The sequence below is a fragment of the Physeter macrocephalus genome, chromosome 18, assembly GCF_002837175.3.
Source record: "Physeter macrocephalus isolate SW-GA chromosome 18, ASM283717v5, whole genome shotgun sequence".
Classification (NCBI taxonomy): domain Eukaryota; kingdom Metazoa; phylum Chordata; class Mammalia; order Artiodactyla; family Physeteridae; genus Physeter; species Physeter macrocephalus.
This window is the reverse complement of record NC_041231.1, coordinates 73,707,117-73,721,927: the sequence shown is the minus strand read 5'-3', so window position 1 is coordinate 73,721,927 and position 14,811 is coordinate 73,707,117. Positions and strand designations below refer to the sequence as shown.

The window sequence follows — 14,811 nt, the reverse complement described above, 5'->3', positions numbered from 1 at the left end:
AAAAACAAAAAACTTGTACACGAACATTCATAGCAGTATTATTCATAGGAGCCAAATATCTATCAACTGATAAATGGATATGTGAAAGGTTGGTACATCCGTGCAATGAAATATTATTCAGCCATAAAGAATGAAGTACTGATACTTGCTACACTATGGATGAACTTTAAAAACATTATGCTAATTGAAGAAGCCAGACACAAAAGGCCACGTATTGTATGATTGAATTTATGTGAAATGTCCAGACTAGGGAAATCCAGAGACAGCAAATTAAAGGTTGCCAGAGGTCAAGCGGGCAGGATGGGCAAATAGAGGTGACAGGTAAAGGGTACAAGGTTTCTCTCTGAGGTAATAAAAATGTCCCAAAATTGATTGTGGAGATGGTTGCAGGACTCTGAATATACTTGAACTATTCAATTGTATACTTTATTTAATTATATATTATGTTATTTATTTATATATATTAAATTTATTATAAATATTACATATTTATATAATTATATATTATTATATATTATATATTATAATTATTATAAATATTATATATTTATTTATATATTTTATTTATTTATATATTTATTTATATATTTTATATTTTATATATTTTTATATTTTTATATATATTTATATATATTTATATTTATATATTTATTATATATTAAATTTATTTATTTAATTGTATACTTTCTTGAACTCTTCAATTGTATACTTTAACTGTGTGAATGGTAGTATGTGAATTACATCTCAGAAAAGCTGTTGCAAATACACACACACAAGCGAAGAACAGAAAGAGGAAAATACCCTAGATTCCACCCTCCAGATCGAACCACCGTTAACACCCCAGGGCCAGGAGGTACTTTTAGCTTCTTTTTACTCCCATGTATATCTCACCAGCATAGCCTCCCAAGCTAACCTGCTAAAGATTTCAAGCAAGGAAAATTTTCAGCAAAAGCTCTAAAGCAAGTGCATCCAATTGATTAGGTGCACCAACCCTCAGACTGTTCCTGATCCAGACTGTCACTTGTATGTTTGCTTTGCCCCAATTTGTTACCCAGCTCCCTCATCCCCAGGTTCCCCCAATAGGCGGGTCCATCCTTCTAGCTCCATTTCGTAGCCAAGGCAACTGAGTACAAGGTTTATTCACACTCATTCTGATTTCTTCCCAGCACCTAAGCTTGGGGGCTTGAAGCTATCATGGGTAAGAAGCTGGGGGCTGCCAAGGGGCCCTGGGCAGAGTGCAGGAGAGCGTCTGATTTGGCCCCAAAGCGCCCATCCAACTTGGAGGCAGAAGGTGAGACACGATGGCCTCAGGAGGACCATTAGGTCTCTGAGGGGGTCCCTGCCCCTGACTTGCTGCTCTCCATGGAAAAAAAAAAAAAAAAGGCTGGGCGGGGGGGTGGTAGGACTGTTTGCACTCACGGTACTTAGTGCAGCCAAGCTGAGCTGCACTGTTCAAACAGACTCCCCAGCCTCTGGACACCTGTGCCGAGGAGGGCGAGGCAGGCAGGAGGCTGGGCACAGGTCCCCGGGCGCTTCCCCCCTCTGAACCCACAGCCAGCCCCACGGCCCTGGCAGAGTCCTGGGCACACCATGCCCCGCACCAGGCTCTGCAGCTGCTGGGGCGGCCAGGTGCTGCCCCTGCTGCTGGCCTATGTCTGCTACCTGCTGCTCGGCGCCACCATCTTCCAGCTGCTGGAGAAACAGGCGGAGGCTCAGTCCAGGGACCAGTTTCAGTTTGAGAAGCTGCGCTTCTTGGAGAACTACACCTGCCTGGACCAGCAGGCCGTGGAGCAGTTTGTGCAGGTGAAGGGAAGATGCTGGTGTGGGCCGGTGGGCAGAAGAGGGGTCTCGTTGCAGGTCCAGAGCCATCACTTATGGCTGAGGCCCTGTTTGGAAGCAGAGTGTGGTGGGAACAGAGAGCCAGATGAGACCTAGTGCCGGATTCTGGCCCTAGGTCTACAACCGGATTGCTGTGTGACATTGGGCAAGTCACTTAACCTCTCTGGTCCTCTTCCAGGAGAGAAGAATAATCTTATATGCTGCAGACATTTGACAGCTGATTAAAGGCACTTTCTAAGCTGCCACTTGCTGCATAAATGTGAACTGTGTGTCAGTGCTATCAACGCTGCACACATTTCTGCCCCACACACTCCTACAGCTTCCCCTTCCCCGACTCTGGGGCTGCTGCACCCTCTGCCCTCTCCCCAGCTCACACCCCTGTGCTGACCACACTTGAGTTGGAGACACAGATAAAGGTCAGGAGCAGCCGCCACGCCTGCCGTGGAGCCAGGCTTGATGAGCAGCAACTGGGGTGACTGAGCTACGGTGCCCCCCGGGCCTCTCTCTGGTGGCAGAGCGGGTCACCCCTGCTCGGGCCCCTCTGTACAAACTCTGGGGCCCCAGCACCCTCTCTCCCAGAAACCAGGCAACACCAGGCTGTTGTGAGGGGAAGGTGAATGCACTGGAGACCAGCGGGTTGAGTGTTCCCAGCCACCGCAAAGGAACTAGCCAGCTGCGGAATCATCACAATAGCTGGTGTGTATTGAGTATTTACGACGTGCCCCAAACAGCAGGGAGCAGGGTCATCACGTTGGGGTCAGACCAGTCCTGATCCATCACCTGGGGCCCAGTGTTTTACATGTGTTTCCTCATAATTATAGGTAAGCTGGGACGAAGTAAGAGAGTGGCATGGACATATATACACTACCAAATGTAAAACAGATAGCTAGTGGGAAGCAGCTGCATAGCACAAGGAGATCAGCTCAGTGCTTTGTGACCACCTAGAGGGGTGGGATAGGGTGGGAGGGAGGGAGACGCAAGAGGGAGGAGATATGGGGATGTATGTACACGTACAGCTGATTCACTTTGTTATACAGCAGAAACTAACACACCATTGTAAAGCAATTACACTCCAATAAAGATGTTTATAAATAAGTAATAAATAAACAAATAAATAAAGAGGTTGCTAAGACCTGCCCAAGTCCCCCAGACAGCAGCCGATAGCTTTCCAAAAGGTAAAGAGAGAACTCGTCACATATGGAACTTCTCCAGGGCAATAAAACGGGACCTGATTGTCACACGGCCTGGCACGTATAAGTACAACCCTAGCTTAGAGCCAGGACACAGCGAGTCTGCAGTGACAAGATGATGGCCAGCGCTCTCTCCCAGTCTCTCCAAAACATGAGGAGGAAACAGTCAAGGGGGAGATTTGTGACTCCAGACGCTTTCTTCTGCCCCAAGACAAGCCCGCTTCCCAGTGTGGTGCTTTCTGGGAAAGCTCTGGGTGCAACGAGGGCCTTCCGGAAGATGGTTCTAGACCCCCAGGTGGCCTCAGGGACCCAGAACCAGCAGGACTGCAGAGAAGGCGCCCGCAACCCCCAGACAGGGCCCCACCTAAACCGCAGGAGGATGAGGTGCTGCAGGGACACCTGGGCCTGCCTTCCACACACTTACAGCGTCAGGATGTTCCTAACATGCAGCCTCCACGTCGCCGCTTGCACCTCCACCCACTGTGTGTGTGTGTTGTGTTTTGGCCTTAGAACAGATGAGGACATCCGTGTCCTCACTACCACTCCCTTGATCATTCATACACTTGAAAATAGTAACATTCTCCACCTTGCTTTCGTTTCCTATGAGACTTCTCTCCCTCCCCACCCGCCCCGCATCTCTCATGACACAAACCATGGTTGCTTGCCCTGGACATAACGCCCGTGGTATCTGCCTCTGCACCATCCCTTCCAAGTGACACCTGTACGTGTGATGCCTCCACCCCTGTCTGGGGCCCATCAGCTGAGGGTAATGCATGACCCAAGGACGGCCAGACACCTGTGAAGTGGCTCACATGAAAAGGTGCTCTTGGACCCCCAGCCTTTGAGAGGATTTGAGCCAAGCAATACCCGAAGAAAGAAGCGGGAGGCAACAGGAACTGATGCTGAATGGATGGCAGGGTCAGCCTGGAGCGGAACTCAGCAGAGGGAGGGAATCACCGCTGGGACAGGATGAGGGGAGGGGCACCCCGAGGGGGTGGGCAGGGCACGTTAATGGAGGAGAGTTAGGAGTGAGGTCATGGCCCAGTTCTTCCAGAACCCTGGCTGCTCCCGGCTTCCTACCATGAATTATTTCAATTACTTGAGATAAACAGAGTGTGTTCCTATTCCTTCCAACTCAAATAAGCCTTGAACAATTAAAAGAAAAGGAAACGTGTAACCATTGGGAAGTAACACTGGCTTAAACAAGTAGGACTTATGTGTCAAACTTTCTTAAATCTCAAGGGACTTCCCTGATGGTGCAGTGGGTAAGACTCTGCACTCCCAACGCAGGGGGCCTGGGTTTGATCCCTGGTCAGGACACTAGAACCCACACGCTGCAACTAAGAGTTTGCATGCCGCAACTAAGGAACCCGCCTGCCACAACTAAGATCCAGCACAAATAAGTAAATAAAATATTTTTTTTAAAAAAGACTTTTTTAAATCTTGAGGTAGGCGTGTACAGGAAATCAGCTGAGCGTCTTTGCGATGCTCTTGACCTTCCCTCAAGGACACGAGGTGGCTGAACAGGTGCCGTCATCTGTGCATTCAGGGCAGATGGGCGGAAGGTGGGGCCGGCTGCAGCCAAACCCTTGGTCTGGATGGAACACCTTTGCCCCGCACCTCCGCAGCTGCCTCTGCCCACATCTAATTGGCCAGAACTGGGTCACAAGTGGCCCCAGCTGCAAGGGAGCTTGGAAAGTGGCTGCGCGGGGCGGTCAATCCCCTGGCCCCCTCCCCGTTTCTGGGCTCCTCTCCTCTGCTTTAACGTGAGTTTGCTTCCAGTGGCCTGGCCGCACCTGGGGCTCCTCAGTGGACTATCCACCGGCTCCTGGAGCTGTTTTGCCTGTAAGTGCAGAGCCAGGGACGCCTGAATGACTGCCTGGGCCGGGAATATGAAAGCGCAGCCTTCCTGCTTCCAGGGAACCAGCTGGGTGTGCTTCACCGGCCAGGGCTCCCCAGGAACCAGGAGGAGGCCAGGACTACGGTGCCTTGTTTGGCTTCACTTGCCCCACACCCCTATGCATCTTCACTTACTCCACTGCCCGTACACAAAGCCCCCTCTCAGGGCTGTTCCTGAGACAGTGAGGAGTGGGATTATCATGATGAGTGAGATCAGTCACGCTCCATTGCCTGGGGCTGACATGTACAAACGTGGGATTCTGTTAGCCTGGAAGGAGGGAGAGGCTATCAGGCTGGCAACTCATGGTGTCTGCTGGCGCAGCGCATTACAGGAAACACCAGAAAACACAAGCAGAGAATTGGCAACCCTCACACACTGCTGGTGGGGATATAAAATGGTATAGCCACATCGGAAAACAGTCTGGTGGTTCCTCAAAACGTTAAACGTAGAGTGACCATGTCACCCAGCAAATTCCACTCCTAAGTACATACAGGGGAGAAATGAAAACATACAGCCCCACACGAAAAAAACAAAAAACTTGTACACGAACATTCATAGCAGTATTATTCATAGGAGCCAAATATCTATCAACTGATAAATGGATATGTGAAAGGTTGGTACATCCGTGCAATGAAATATTATTCAGCCATAAAGAATGAAGTACTGATACTTGCTACACTATGGATGAACTTTAAAAACATTATGCTAATTGAAGAAGCCAGACACAAAAGGCCACGTATTGTATGATTGAATTTATGTGAAATGTCCAGACTAGGGAAATCCAGAGACAGCAAATTAAAGGTTGCCAGAGGTCAAGCGGGCAGGATGGGCAAATAGAGGTGACAGGTAAAGGGTACAAGGTTTCTCTCTGAGGTAATAAAAATGTCCCAAAATTGATTGTGGAGATGGTTGCAGGACTCTGAATATACTTGAACTATTCAATTGTATACTTTATTTAATTATATATTATGTTATTTATTTATATATATTAAATTTATTATAAATATTACATATTTATATAATTATATATTATTATATATTATATATTATAATTATTATAAATATTATATATTTATTTATATATTTTATTTATTTATATATTTATTTATATATTTTTATATTTTATATATTTTTATATTTTTATATATATTTATATATATTTATATTTATATATATATTTATATATTTATTATATATTAAATTTATTTATTTAATTGTATACTTTCTTGAACTCTTCAATTGTATACTTTAACTGTGTGAATGGTAGTATGTGAATTACATCTCAGAAAAGCTGTTGCAAATACACACACACAAGCGAAGAACAGAAAGAGGAAAATACCCTAGATTCCACCCTCCAGATCGAACCACCGTTAACACCCCAGGGCCAGGAGGTACTTTTAGCTTCTTTTTACTCCCATGTATATCTCACCAGCATAGCCTCCCAAGCTAACCTGCTAAAGATTTCAAGCAAGGAAAATTTTCAGCAAAAGCTCTAAAGCAAGTGCATCCAATTGATTAGGTGCACCAACCCTCAGACTGTTCCTGATCCAGACTGTCACTTGTATGTTTGCTTTGCCCCAATTTGTTACCCAGCTCCCTCATCCCCAGGTTCCCCCAATAGGCGGGTCCATCCTTCTAGCTCCATTTCGTAGCCAAGGCAACTGAGTACAAGGTTTATTCACACTCATTCTGATTTCTTCCCAGCACCTAAGCTTGGGGGCTTGAAGCTATCATGGGTAAGAAGCTGGGGGCTGCCAAGGGGCCCTGGGCAGAGTGCAGGAGAGCGTCTGATTTGGCCCCAAAGCGCCCATCCAACTTGGAGGCAGAAGGTGAGACACGATGGCCTCAGGAGGACCATTAGGTCTCTGAGGGGGTCCCTGCCCCTGACTTGCTGCTCTCCATGGAAAAAAAAAAAAAAAAGGCTGGGCGGGGGGGTGGTAGGACTGTTTGCACTCACGGTACTTAGTGCAGCCAAGCTGAGCTGCACTGTTCAAACAGACTCCCCAGCCTCTGGACACCTGTGCCGAGGAGGGCGAGGCAGGCAGGAGGCTGGGCACAGGTCCCCGGGCGCTTCCCCCCTCTGAACCCACAGCCAGCCCCACGGCCCTGGCAGAGTCCTGGGCACACCATGCCCCGCACCAGGCTCTGCAGCTGCTGGGGCGGCCAGGTGCTGCCCCTGCTGCTGGCCTATGTCTGCTACCTGCTGCTCGGCGCCACCATCTTCCAGCTGCTGGAGAAACAGGCGGAGGCTCAGTCCAGGGACCAGTTTCAGTTTGAGAAGCTGCGCTTCTTGGAGAACTACACCTGCCTGGACCAGCAGGCCGTGGAGCAGTTTGTGCAGGTGAAGGGAAGATGCTGGTGTGGGCCGGTGGGCAGAAGAGGGGTCTCGTTGCAGGTCCAGAGCCATCACTTATGGCTGAGGCCCTGTTTGGAAGCAGAGTGTGGTGGGAACAGAGAGCCAGATGAGACCTAGTGCCGGATTCTGGCCCTAGGTCTACAACCGGATTGCTGTGTGACATTGGGCAAGTCACTTAACCTCTCTGGTCCTCTTCCAGGAGAGAAGAATAATCTTATATGCTGCAGACATTTGACAGCTGATTAAAGGCACTTTCTAAGCTGCCACTTGCTGCATAAATGTGAACTGTGTGTCAGTGCTATCAACGCTGCACACATTTCTGCCCCACACACTCCTACAGCTTCCCCTTCCCCGACTCTGGGGCTGCTGCACCCTCTGCCCTCTCCCCAGCTCACACCCCTGTGCTGACCACACTTGAGTTGGAGACACAGATAAAGGTCAGGAGCAGCCGCCACGCCTGCCGTGGAGCCAGGCTTGATGAGCAGCAACTGGGGTGACTGAGCTACGGTGCCCCCCGGGCCTCTCTCTGGTGGCAGAGCGGGTCACCCCTGCTCGGGCCCCTCTGTACAAACTCTGGGGCCCCAGCACCCTCTCTCCCAGAAACCAGGCAACACCAGGCTGTTGTGAGGGGAAGGTGAATGCACTGGAGACCAGCGGGTTGAGTGTTCCCAGCCACCGCAAAGGAACTAGCCAGCTGCGGAATCATCACAATAGCTGGTGTGTATTGAGTATTTACGACGTGCCCCAAACAGCAGGGAGCAGGGTCATCACGTTGGGGTCAGACCAGTCCTGATCCATCACCTGGGGCCCAGTGTTTTACATGTGTTTCCTCATAATTATAGTACCTATCTCTACCACTGTCTCCAGTGTGTAGGTGGGAACCGGGGAACAGAGAGGTCGAGTATGTTGGCCAAAGCTACATAGTTAGTGGTAAAGGCAGAATTCGCACCCAAGCTTGGTGCTCTTCAACACAAAAATTAGCATAAGTGCAGGGGGCAGGATACGGCCTAGAGCAGCAGTTCTCCAGGTGTGGCCCCTGGACCAGCAGCCTCAGGACCACCTGGGAACTGGTTACAAATGCCACCAATCACTCCCCACCACAGACCTACTGAATCAGGAACTCGGGCGTGGGGGCAACAGGCTGTGTGTTAACAAGCCCTTCGGGTCACACTAATGCCCCCTCAAGATGGAGAAGAGCTGGCCTAGGAGATGAGAGAACGCTCCGGAGCTGTGAGAGGCCTGTCCAGGCCCTTTCTCCCAGGAAATGAGGCTTCCGGCCTCTGGCTTCACTTCCTTGCTCCCCAGCAGCACAGGGCTGGGACCACAGCACCCCTATGGGGGCTGGGAAGGATTCAGGAGCCTCCCAAGACCCAGGGGGTAAAAGGCAGAGGCCCTGGAGGCCCTGGACCCACCTCCACACTCAGCCCCAGGTTAGAGGCGGAACCCAGGAGCCAGAGCAGTGGAAGGATTCATAGCTGGGGCCTAATTAGAGACACAGGCTGCACGGCAGCCCCGAGGGAGGTGCCACTGATTTACAACCCCCAGGCCTCCCCAGAGGTCCTCAGCCCCCTTGGGAGGGACCCTCACTTGCCAGGGTATGTCTAGCTGAGAGGCAGAAGAACGCTAGGATAAGATTCCCAGAGGGGAATTCCCTGTCGGTCCAGTGGTTAGGACATGCGCTTCCACTTCAGCGAGCATGGGTTCCATCCTGGACCAGGGAACCGGGGAACTAAGATCTCCCAAGCCGCACCGTGCGGCCAAAAAAAGGAAAGATTCCCAAAGAACACAGAATATAGTTGCCCCTCTGTATCTGCGCGGGATTGCTTCCTGGAGCCCCGTGGATGCTCAAGTACCTGGCAGCCAGCCCGCTGTATCCGCGGATGTGAACCTCACAGGTGTGGACCCCATGGATACGGAGGGCCAGCTGTACTGTTCAGATGACAAGAAGGAAAAAAGCTATGAACAGTAGTGAAAACAGTATAGAAGACCGACACCGTGAGGAAACAAGGCCTTGCCCAAGGTCCCGGGACTCGCGTCTGCCTTGCTCACCACCCGCGGATTCTTAGAGAAGAATGGATGGTCCACACTGGGCGCCCCACGCCCAGCACCCTCGCCGACATCACAGCCCCTCCTGGGCAGAATAGAGATCCTCAGGCTGGAGTACGGGACAGCTGGGTCTAGGGCAAGTGTTGCTCCCACGTGCAAGGGTCTCTGGGGAACGGGTTGTGTTCTGGAATGTTCAGTCCTGGCCTCTCTGGGTGTGTGGGAAAGAGAGGGAGGCCAAAGTTCACATGGGAAGAGGCCAGTTCTGCCAAAGTGAAGAGAAGCAGACAGCCTGTGTCAGGACACCCAGACTGGCCTGGCCCTCAGGGGCCATCCCACCCCGGCAGAGCTCACTCACCCAGCCAGTGGGGAAATGGTTCCCACAGGAACTGGAGGCTGGAGCTTTCCCTCCCCCACTGCCTCCTTCCTGCCTTTAGGGCTCTACCAGGTGGTGAGGCTGCACTGCTGCCCTGGGACAATTCACAGCTACAGGGGAGGGGGATGGGGAACAGATGGGTGAGGGAGTCCTGCCCACCTCCAAGAGGGCTTGGCCCTGGGACAGAGGGGCTTAGGCTTGAGCCTGTGGGGTTCTGGTTCTGTAAACAGCAGCATGCACACACATGCAACATACAGCACCCATGCACATGTATACAACACACCATACATATACACCACCAACACACACACACACACACACACACACACACACAGGAGTCCTGCCCACCTCCAAGAGGGCTTGGCCCTGGGACAGAGGGGCTTAGGCTTGAGCCTGTGGGGTTCTGGTTCTGTAAACAGCAGCATGCACACACATGCAACATACAGCACCCATGCACATGTATACAACACACCATACATATACACCACCAACACACACACACACACACACACACACACACACACCCAGAGGACCTTTGTCCTGGCCTCTGATGGAATTTCTCCGGCAGGCCTGGGCTGGGACTCACTAGGGGGCAGCAAAGAGCAAGGCTGCCAGCTCACCTGGAAGCTCAGAGAGTGCCGGGTTCTCTGTCTGGAATCATCAGCCCCATGGCTTTCCTGTGGTCCCGAACCTCAAGTTCCCAATTTAGCCCTTCCAGGAACAAGCAACCTGAAATTTTCCCATTGTTCTGACCACCCATGGGGTCTCACACTCTTGGCTGTAGGTGGCATCTCCCACCTGCACCCCACTCCGTAAGCACCCTCTGCCTCCTTAGGCCCCTTCCCCTCCACCAGCCACACTGACAGCCCATCTCACTCAGCCCTGGCCAGTGGAGCAGGCAGTGAATTTGGACTTCAGTGACCTTGGGCGAGTCAGCCACCCTGAGCCTTAGTTTCCTCTTCCATGAAATGGGAACGTGACTAAGAACATCACCAGGTGAGACAACACAGAAGCACCCTGCAGAGAGCTTGGCCACCAGCCAGTGCCGTCAGCTCCCCTCATCCTCTCACCCCATGCCACCACCCCCCCAACAGGTCATCATGGAAGCCTGGGTGAAGGGCGTGAACCCCAAAGGCAACTCCACCAACCCCAGCAACTGGGACTTCGGCAGCAGTTTCTTCTTTGCAGGCACGGTCGTCACCACCATAGGTAAAGGGGTCAGGGTGGAGAAGGGCACCCCCAATGCCCCTGCTGAAGTTTGGGTTCCCCCAAAGCAGGTGCTGAGACTAGGATGTGGTTTATCTAGGAGACGATTCTGGGAAGCAGGACAAGTGGGAAATTGAGACAGGAAAAGGCAATGAAGTTTGCAATAATGAGCAGGGGACTGGTTAGGGTGACTGGGTTCACCAGTGCTGGAGACCCTCTGAGAAGCTAAGGAGAGCCCTGCCAGGGGAGAGGAAGCAGGCGTATTTATCTACCAACTCCTTCCCCTGCTGGTTGAGGGCTGATCCCGGATGTATTAATTTTCTGGTATTTTGGACCTGCCCAAAGGTCTCTCAGGTAGAGAGAAGCAGGGACTTGGGGTAGGGAGTCCTCTGCGTGTACTGTCCACCCGGCTGCAGGTGCTATCCCGGTGTTCCAAGGGGACAGGGCATGGTCAAACATCTGCTCTACCCCCTCAGCCAGAAAACCCACGCCACCTCCCACAAGGAAACCCCAGACCCCACTAACCCCGGTCTCCATATCCATTCAATTAAGTCCAGTTCCACCCACCTTCCTTGAACTCAGGTGACATTCAAAGCAGATAGAGTGGAGGAAGGAGAGTATGAACTTGGATCAGACCCAAGCTTGGCTCTCAAGGAGCTTCTGATCCAATAAAGTAGGAAAAGATAAGCACACCAAAAACAAGAGCACAGGACAAAGTAGAATATTAGATAGGAATGACACAAAGCACTGTGGGAGATCACACCTAGTAGGGAGGAAGAGAGTGGCAGTCAGGAGGGCTTCCTAGAGGCAGTGTTTTTGGAGATGGGCCCTCAAAGACAAGCAGGATTCTTACAAATAGAGATCATTCTAGAAGAGGTCGAGAAGGGTGTTCACGGGAACAGAGGGGGTTTCCCCTCACCACGCCCCGACCCCCAGTGGTGGTGGGAAACCAACCTCTGCCAGAGTCTGTCAGGGAGGCAGTTCTGAACTCTTCCTTCCCCATATTTGCACACCCTCCTCCCCCTGCAGGATACGGGAACCTGGCGCCCAGCACGGAGGCAGGCCAGGTCTTCTGTGTCTTCTACGCTCTGGTGGGCATTCCGCTTAACGTGGTCTTCCTCAACCACCTGGGCACAGGGCTGCATGCCCACCTGACCACACTGGAGAGGTGGGAGGACCAGCCCAGGCGCTCCCAGGTAGGGCCCCTCCCTCCCCGCAGCCCCTCTGGGACAGAGTCTGTTGCAGGTGGAGTCCTCCAGAAGCTGACACTGAGAAAAGAGTTTGGCTAGATGGTATTAGGGGTCAACACCTATGGAAGAAAAGGACTGGGCGGAAGGAGAAGTTAAATTGTGTCGCAGGCTGGACAAAGCCTTGGTCCACCCCTCCAGGAGCTCGGCAGGTGCCGGCCGCCCCAGCTGTCCCGCAGTGGGCGCTGACGTGGCCAGGACTCTGCCCTAGCCTCAGTCAGGCACTGGGAAGGTGTGCCCTTGGGCCAGGCTGAAATACACCCTGAGGGAGCTGCCGGCTGGAGGCCACCTGCCAGTGGCTTGGCAAGGTCTTCTTTGAAGGGGGATCTATCTGGGTGGCACAGAACTCCGAAAGCAAACTCCACGCCACCCTGAACACCACCAGTGCCCACCTGTCACCTGGCCCCTTGCAAAGCTAGGCACGCTAACAGAGCAGGGGTGCCGAGGAATCTGGGACAGTTCAATGACCATCCTCCGTCCCAGATCTGAGTTCCCTGGGGGCCTGTACATGTGGACCCCACACCTGAAGGAGTCTCCAACTTGACGCACCAACACAACGCCTCTGACCGAATCTTTCCCTGGCCTGGGCAAGATAACACACACAGAGATACAACCCCCATCCCAGAGGTCTGCAGGGCGGGACAGGGCAGGGACCGGGCTATGGCCCAGCCCACTTCCTAATTTGCCCCAGAACCCGCCCCCCTCCGCCCCGCAATTTACAATCCTGGGCCTTCCAAGTGGACTCAGAGACAGACTCCTCCCCTTCCAGCTACTGCAGACCCTGGGCCTGGCCTTGTTCCTAGCCCTGGGGACGCTGCTTATTCTCATCTTGCCACCCATGGTCTTCAGCCACGTGGAGGGCTGGAGCTTCAGCGAGGGCTTCTACTTCGCCTTCATCACCCTCAGCACCATCGGCTTCGGGGACTATGTCGTCGGTGAGAAAGAGGCAGTCACAGATCTCAGGGTGGGGGCCCCGGGGATTCAGGGGATGGGGAGATGTCCGCAGGGGGTAATTACTGAGGGCCAGAGAGCCCCTGGTTAGTCAGGGGAGACAAATACTCTGTGAGGCTGCCGTGAATTCTCACAACATCCTCAGAAATCGCTGGTCTAGCTAGGACCCATCACCCTTTCCCCCAGGGACCTCTGCTGCTGATCCTGTGGTTGGGAGGCTGGTGGGAGCCCCTATGGGACCTGGGGGGGTGGCTATGTGCCCTCAGACCTCTGGCATTTATCCTGTCCCCCTTCCCTGCCAGGCACGGACCCCAGCAAGCATTACATCTCTGTGTACCGGAGCCTGGCAGCCATCTGGATCCTCCTGGGCCTGGCATGGCTGGCACTGGCCTTCCCGCTGGGGCCCCTGCTTCTGCACAGGTGCTCCCAGCTCTGGCTGCTCAGCAGAGGCCTCAAGGACAGGGGAGCCCCCGAGACTAATGGGCTCCCTAGACCTCAGAAGATTCCCATCTCTGCGTGAGGCCCCCCCAGTGGCCACAGAAGCCCCTCCCAGCAACCCCAGTCACCCCATATGCCCCCTGGATTTCCTGCCACACCTCCTCCTCTGCCAACCCACTCACTTCCCAGCCAGAGCTGGTCTCGGGGGCTCTCCAGACAGAGAAAGGAGACAGGAGCGTCCAAGAAAGTAACAGAAAGGAGAGGTAGAGACAGGATGGGAGACAGATGTGTGCGGCGCAAGGTGTGCGCAGTTGGCCCAGAGCCCCTCCCTCAAAAGTGACCCGGAAAAGTTGAATCTAGACATGGATCACTGTGGCCAAATCTCCATCGCCCTCCCTGCATCCTCCTCCCAGGAGACCTCATTCAGGACAGCAAACACAGGGCGCCTTTATTTGTGCCTCATTTGATACGTGCACGGTGTGCTGTCAGGCCCCCACTGTGTGTCAGGCACTGGGGCAGGCTCTGGGGCAACAACAGTGAATGTTCCTGCCCCCCAAATGGAAGGACTAGACAAGCAGAGAGGCAACCCTGATCCAGTGGCCAAAACCCCATGATGAGGGGCAGACCTGGGTATGACGAGGGACCAGCTGGCAGGGAGGGTCGAGGATGCGAGAGGGCCAGGCAGGGACTTTGGAGCCATCTTCATGCAAATAGGACGTCTGCCCTCAGGAAGCTGCCAGCCGGAGGGGTAGGCAAGCTGCCTCTAAGTCTGCCAGTTCCCCTTGCCTATAGGTCTAGAGTTGTCCTTGAATAAGGCTTGGGCACGCTTGGGTGTCCCGCCCACTTTCCTGGGCATGGCCTCCCTTGAACCCCTCAGGGCACCCCTTGAACTCATCACCCCTTCTGGGCTCTTAAGAGCCTTTCCAAACACTCCCTGGGAAAACACCAGCCAGCTGATCCCAGGAGATTTCCGGGAAATGACCTGCGTGGAGGCCCAGCCTCCCTTGGGAATACCCTGTGCAGCCTGGCCTCTCTCCTGCCAGACTGTGACATCTCTGGCCAGAAGGAAAGGAGAGATTTACACCAGTCCATCTCAAGGCCCAACTTCACCAACGACTGCAAACCTCTCTCAGCAAGACAGGCCCATAAGTGGCTGGGCACCTCTGGACAGGACTGAGGCAAGGCTGTGAAGCAGAGGAGGCTCCGGTGGGACACCCAGGGAAGGATCTACAGCAGCAAGAGACCCAGCTTACACCCAGGACTTC

General features: G+C 52.8%; 1 protein-coding gene across 1 annotated transcript; it reads left to right on the top strand.

The window, feature by feature from the left end:
* Window positions 1–7,057: 7,057 nt before the first annotated feature.
* Window positions 7,058–13,628, top strand: KCNK16 (potassium two pore domain channel subfamily K member 16). Its single transcript, XM_007129968.1, has 5 exons — window positions 7,058–7,270; window positions 10,799–10,913; window positions 11,940–12,106; window positions 12,927–13,092; window positions 13,411–13,628. Exons 1-5 carry the CDS (start codon window positions 7,058–7,060, stop codon window positions 13,626–13,628), a joined length of 879 nt encoding a protein of 292 aa, XP_007130030.1.
* The last annotated feature ends 1,183 nt before the right edge of the window (window positions 13,629–14,811 follow it).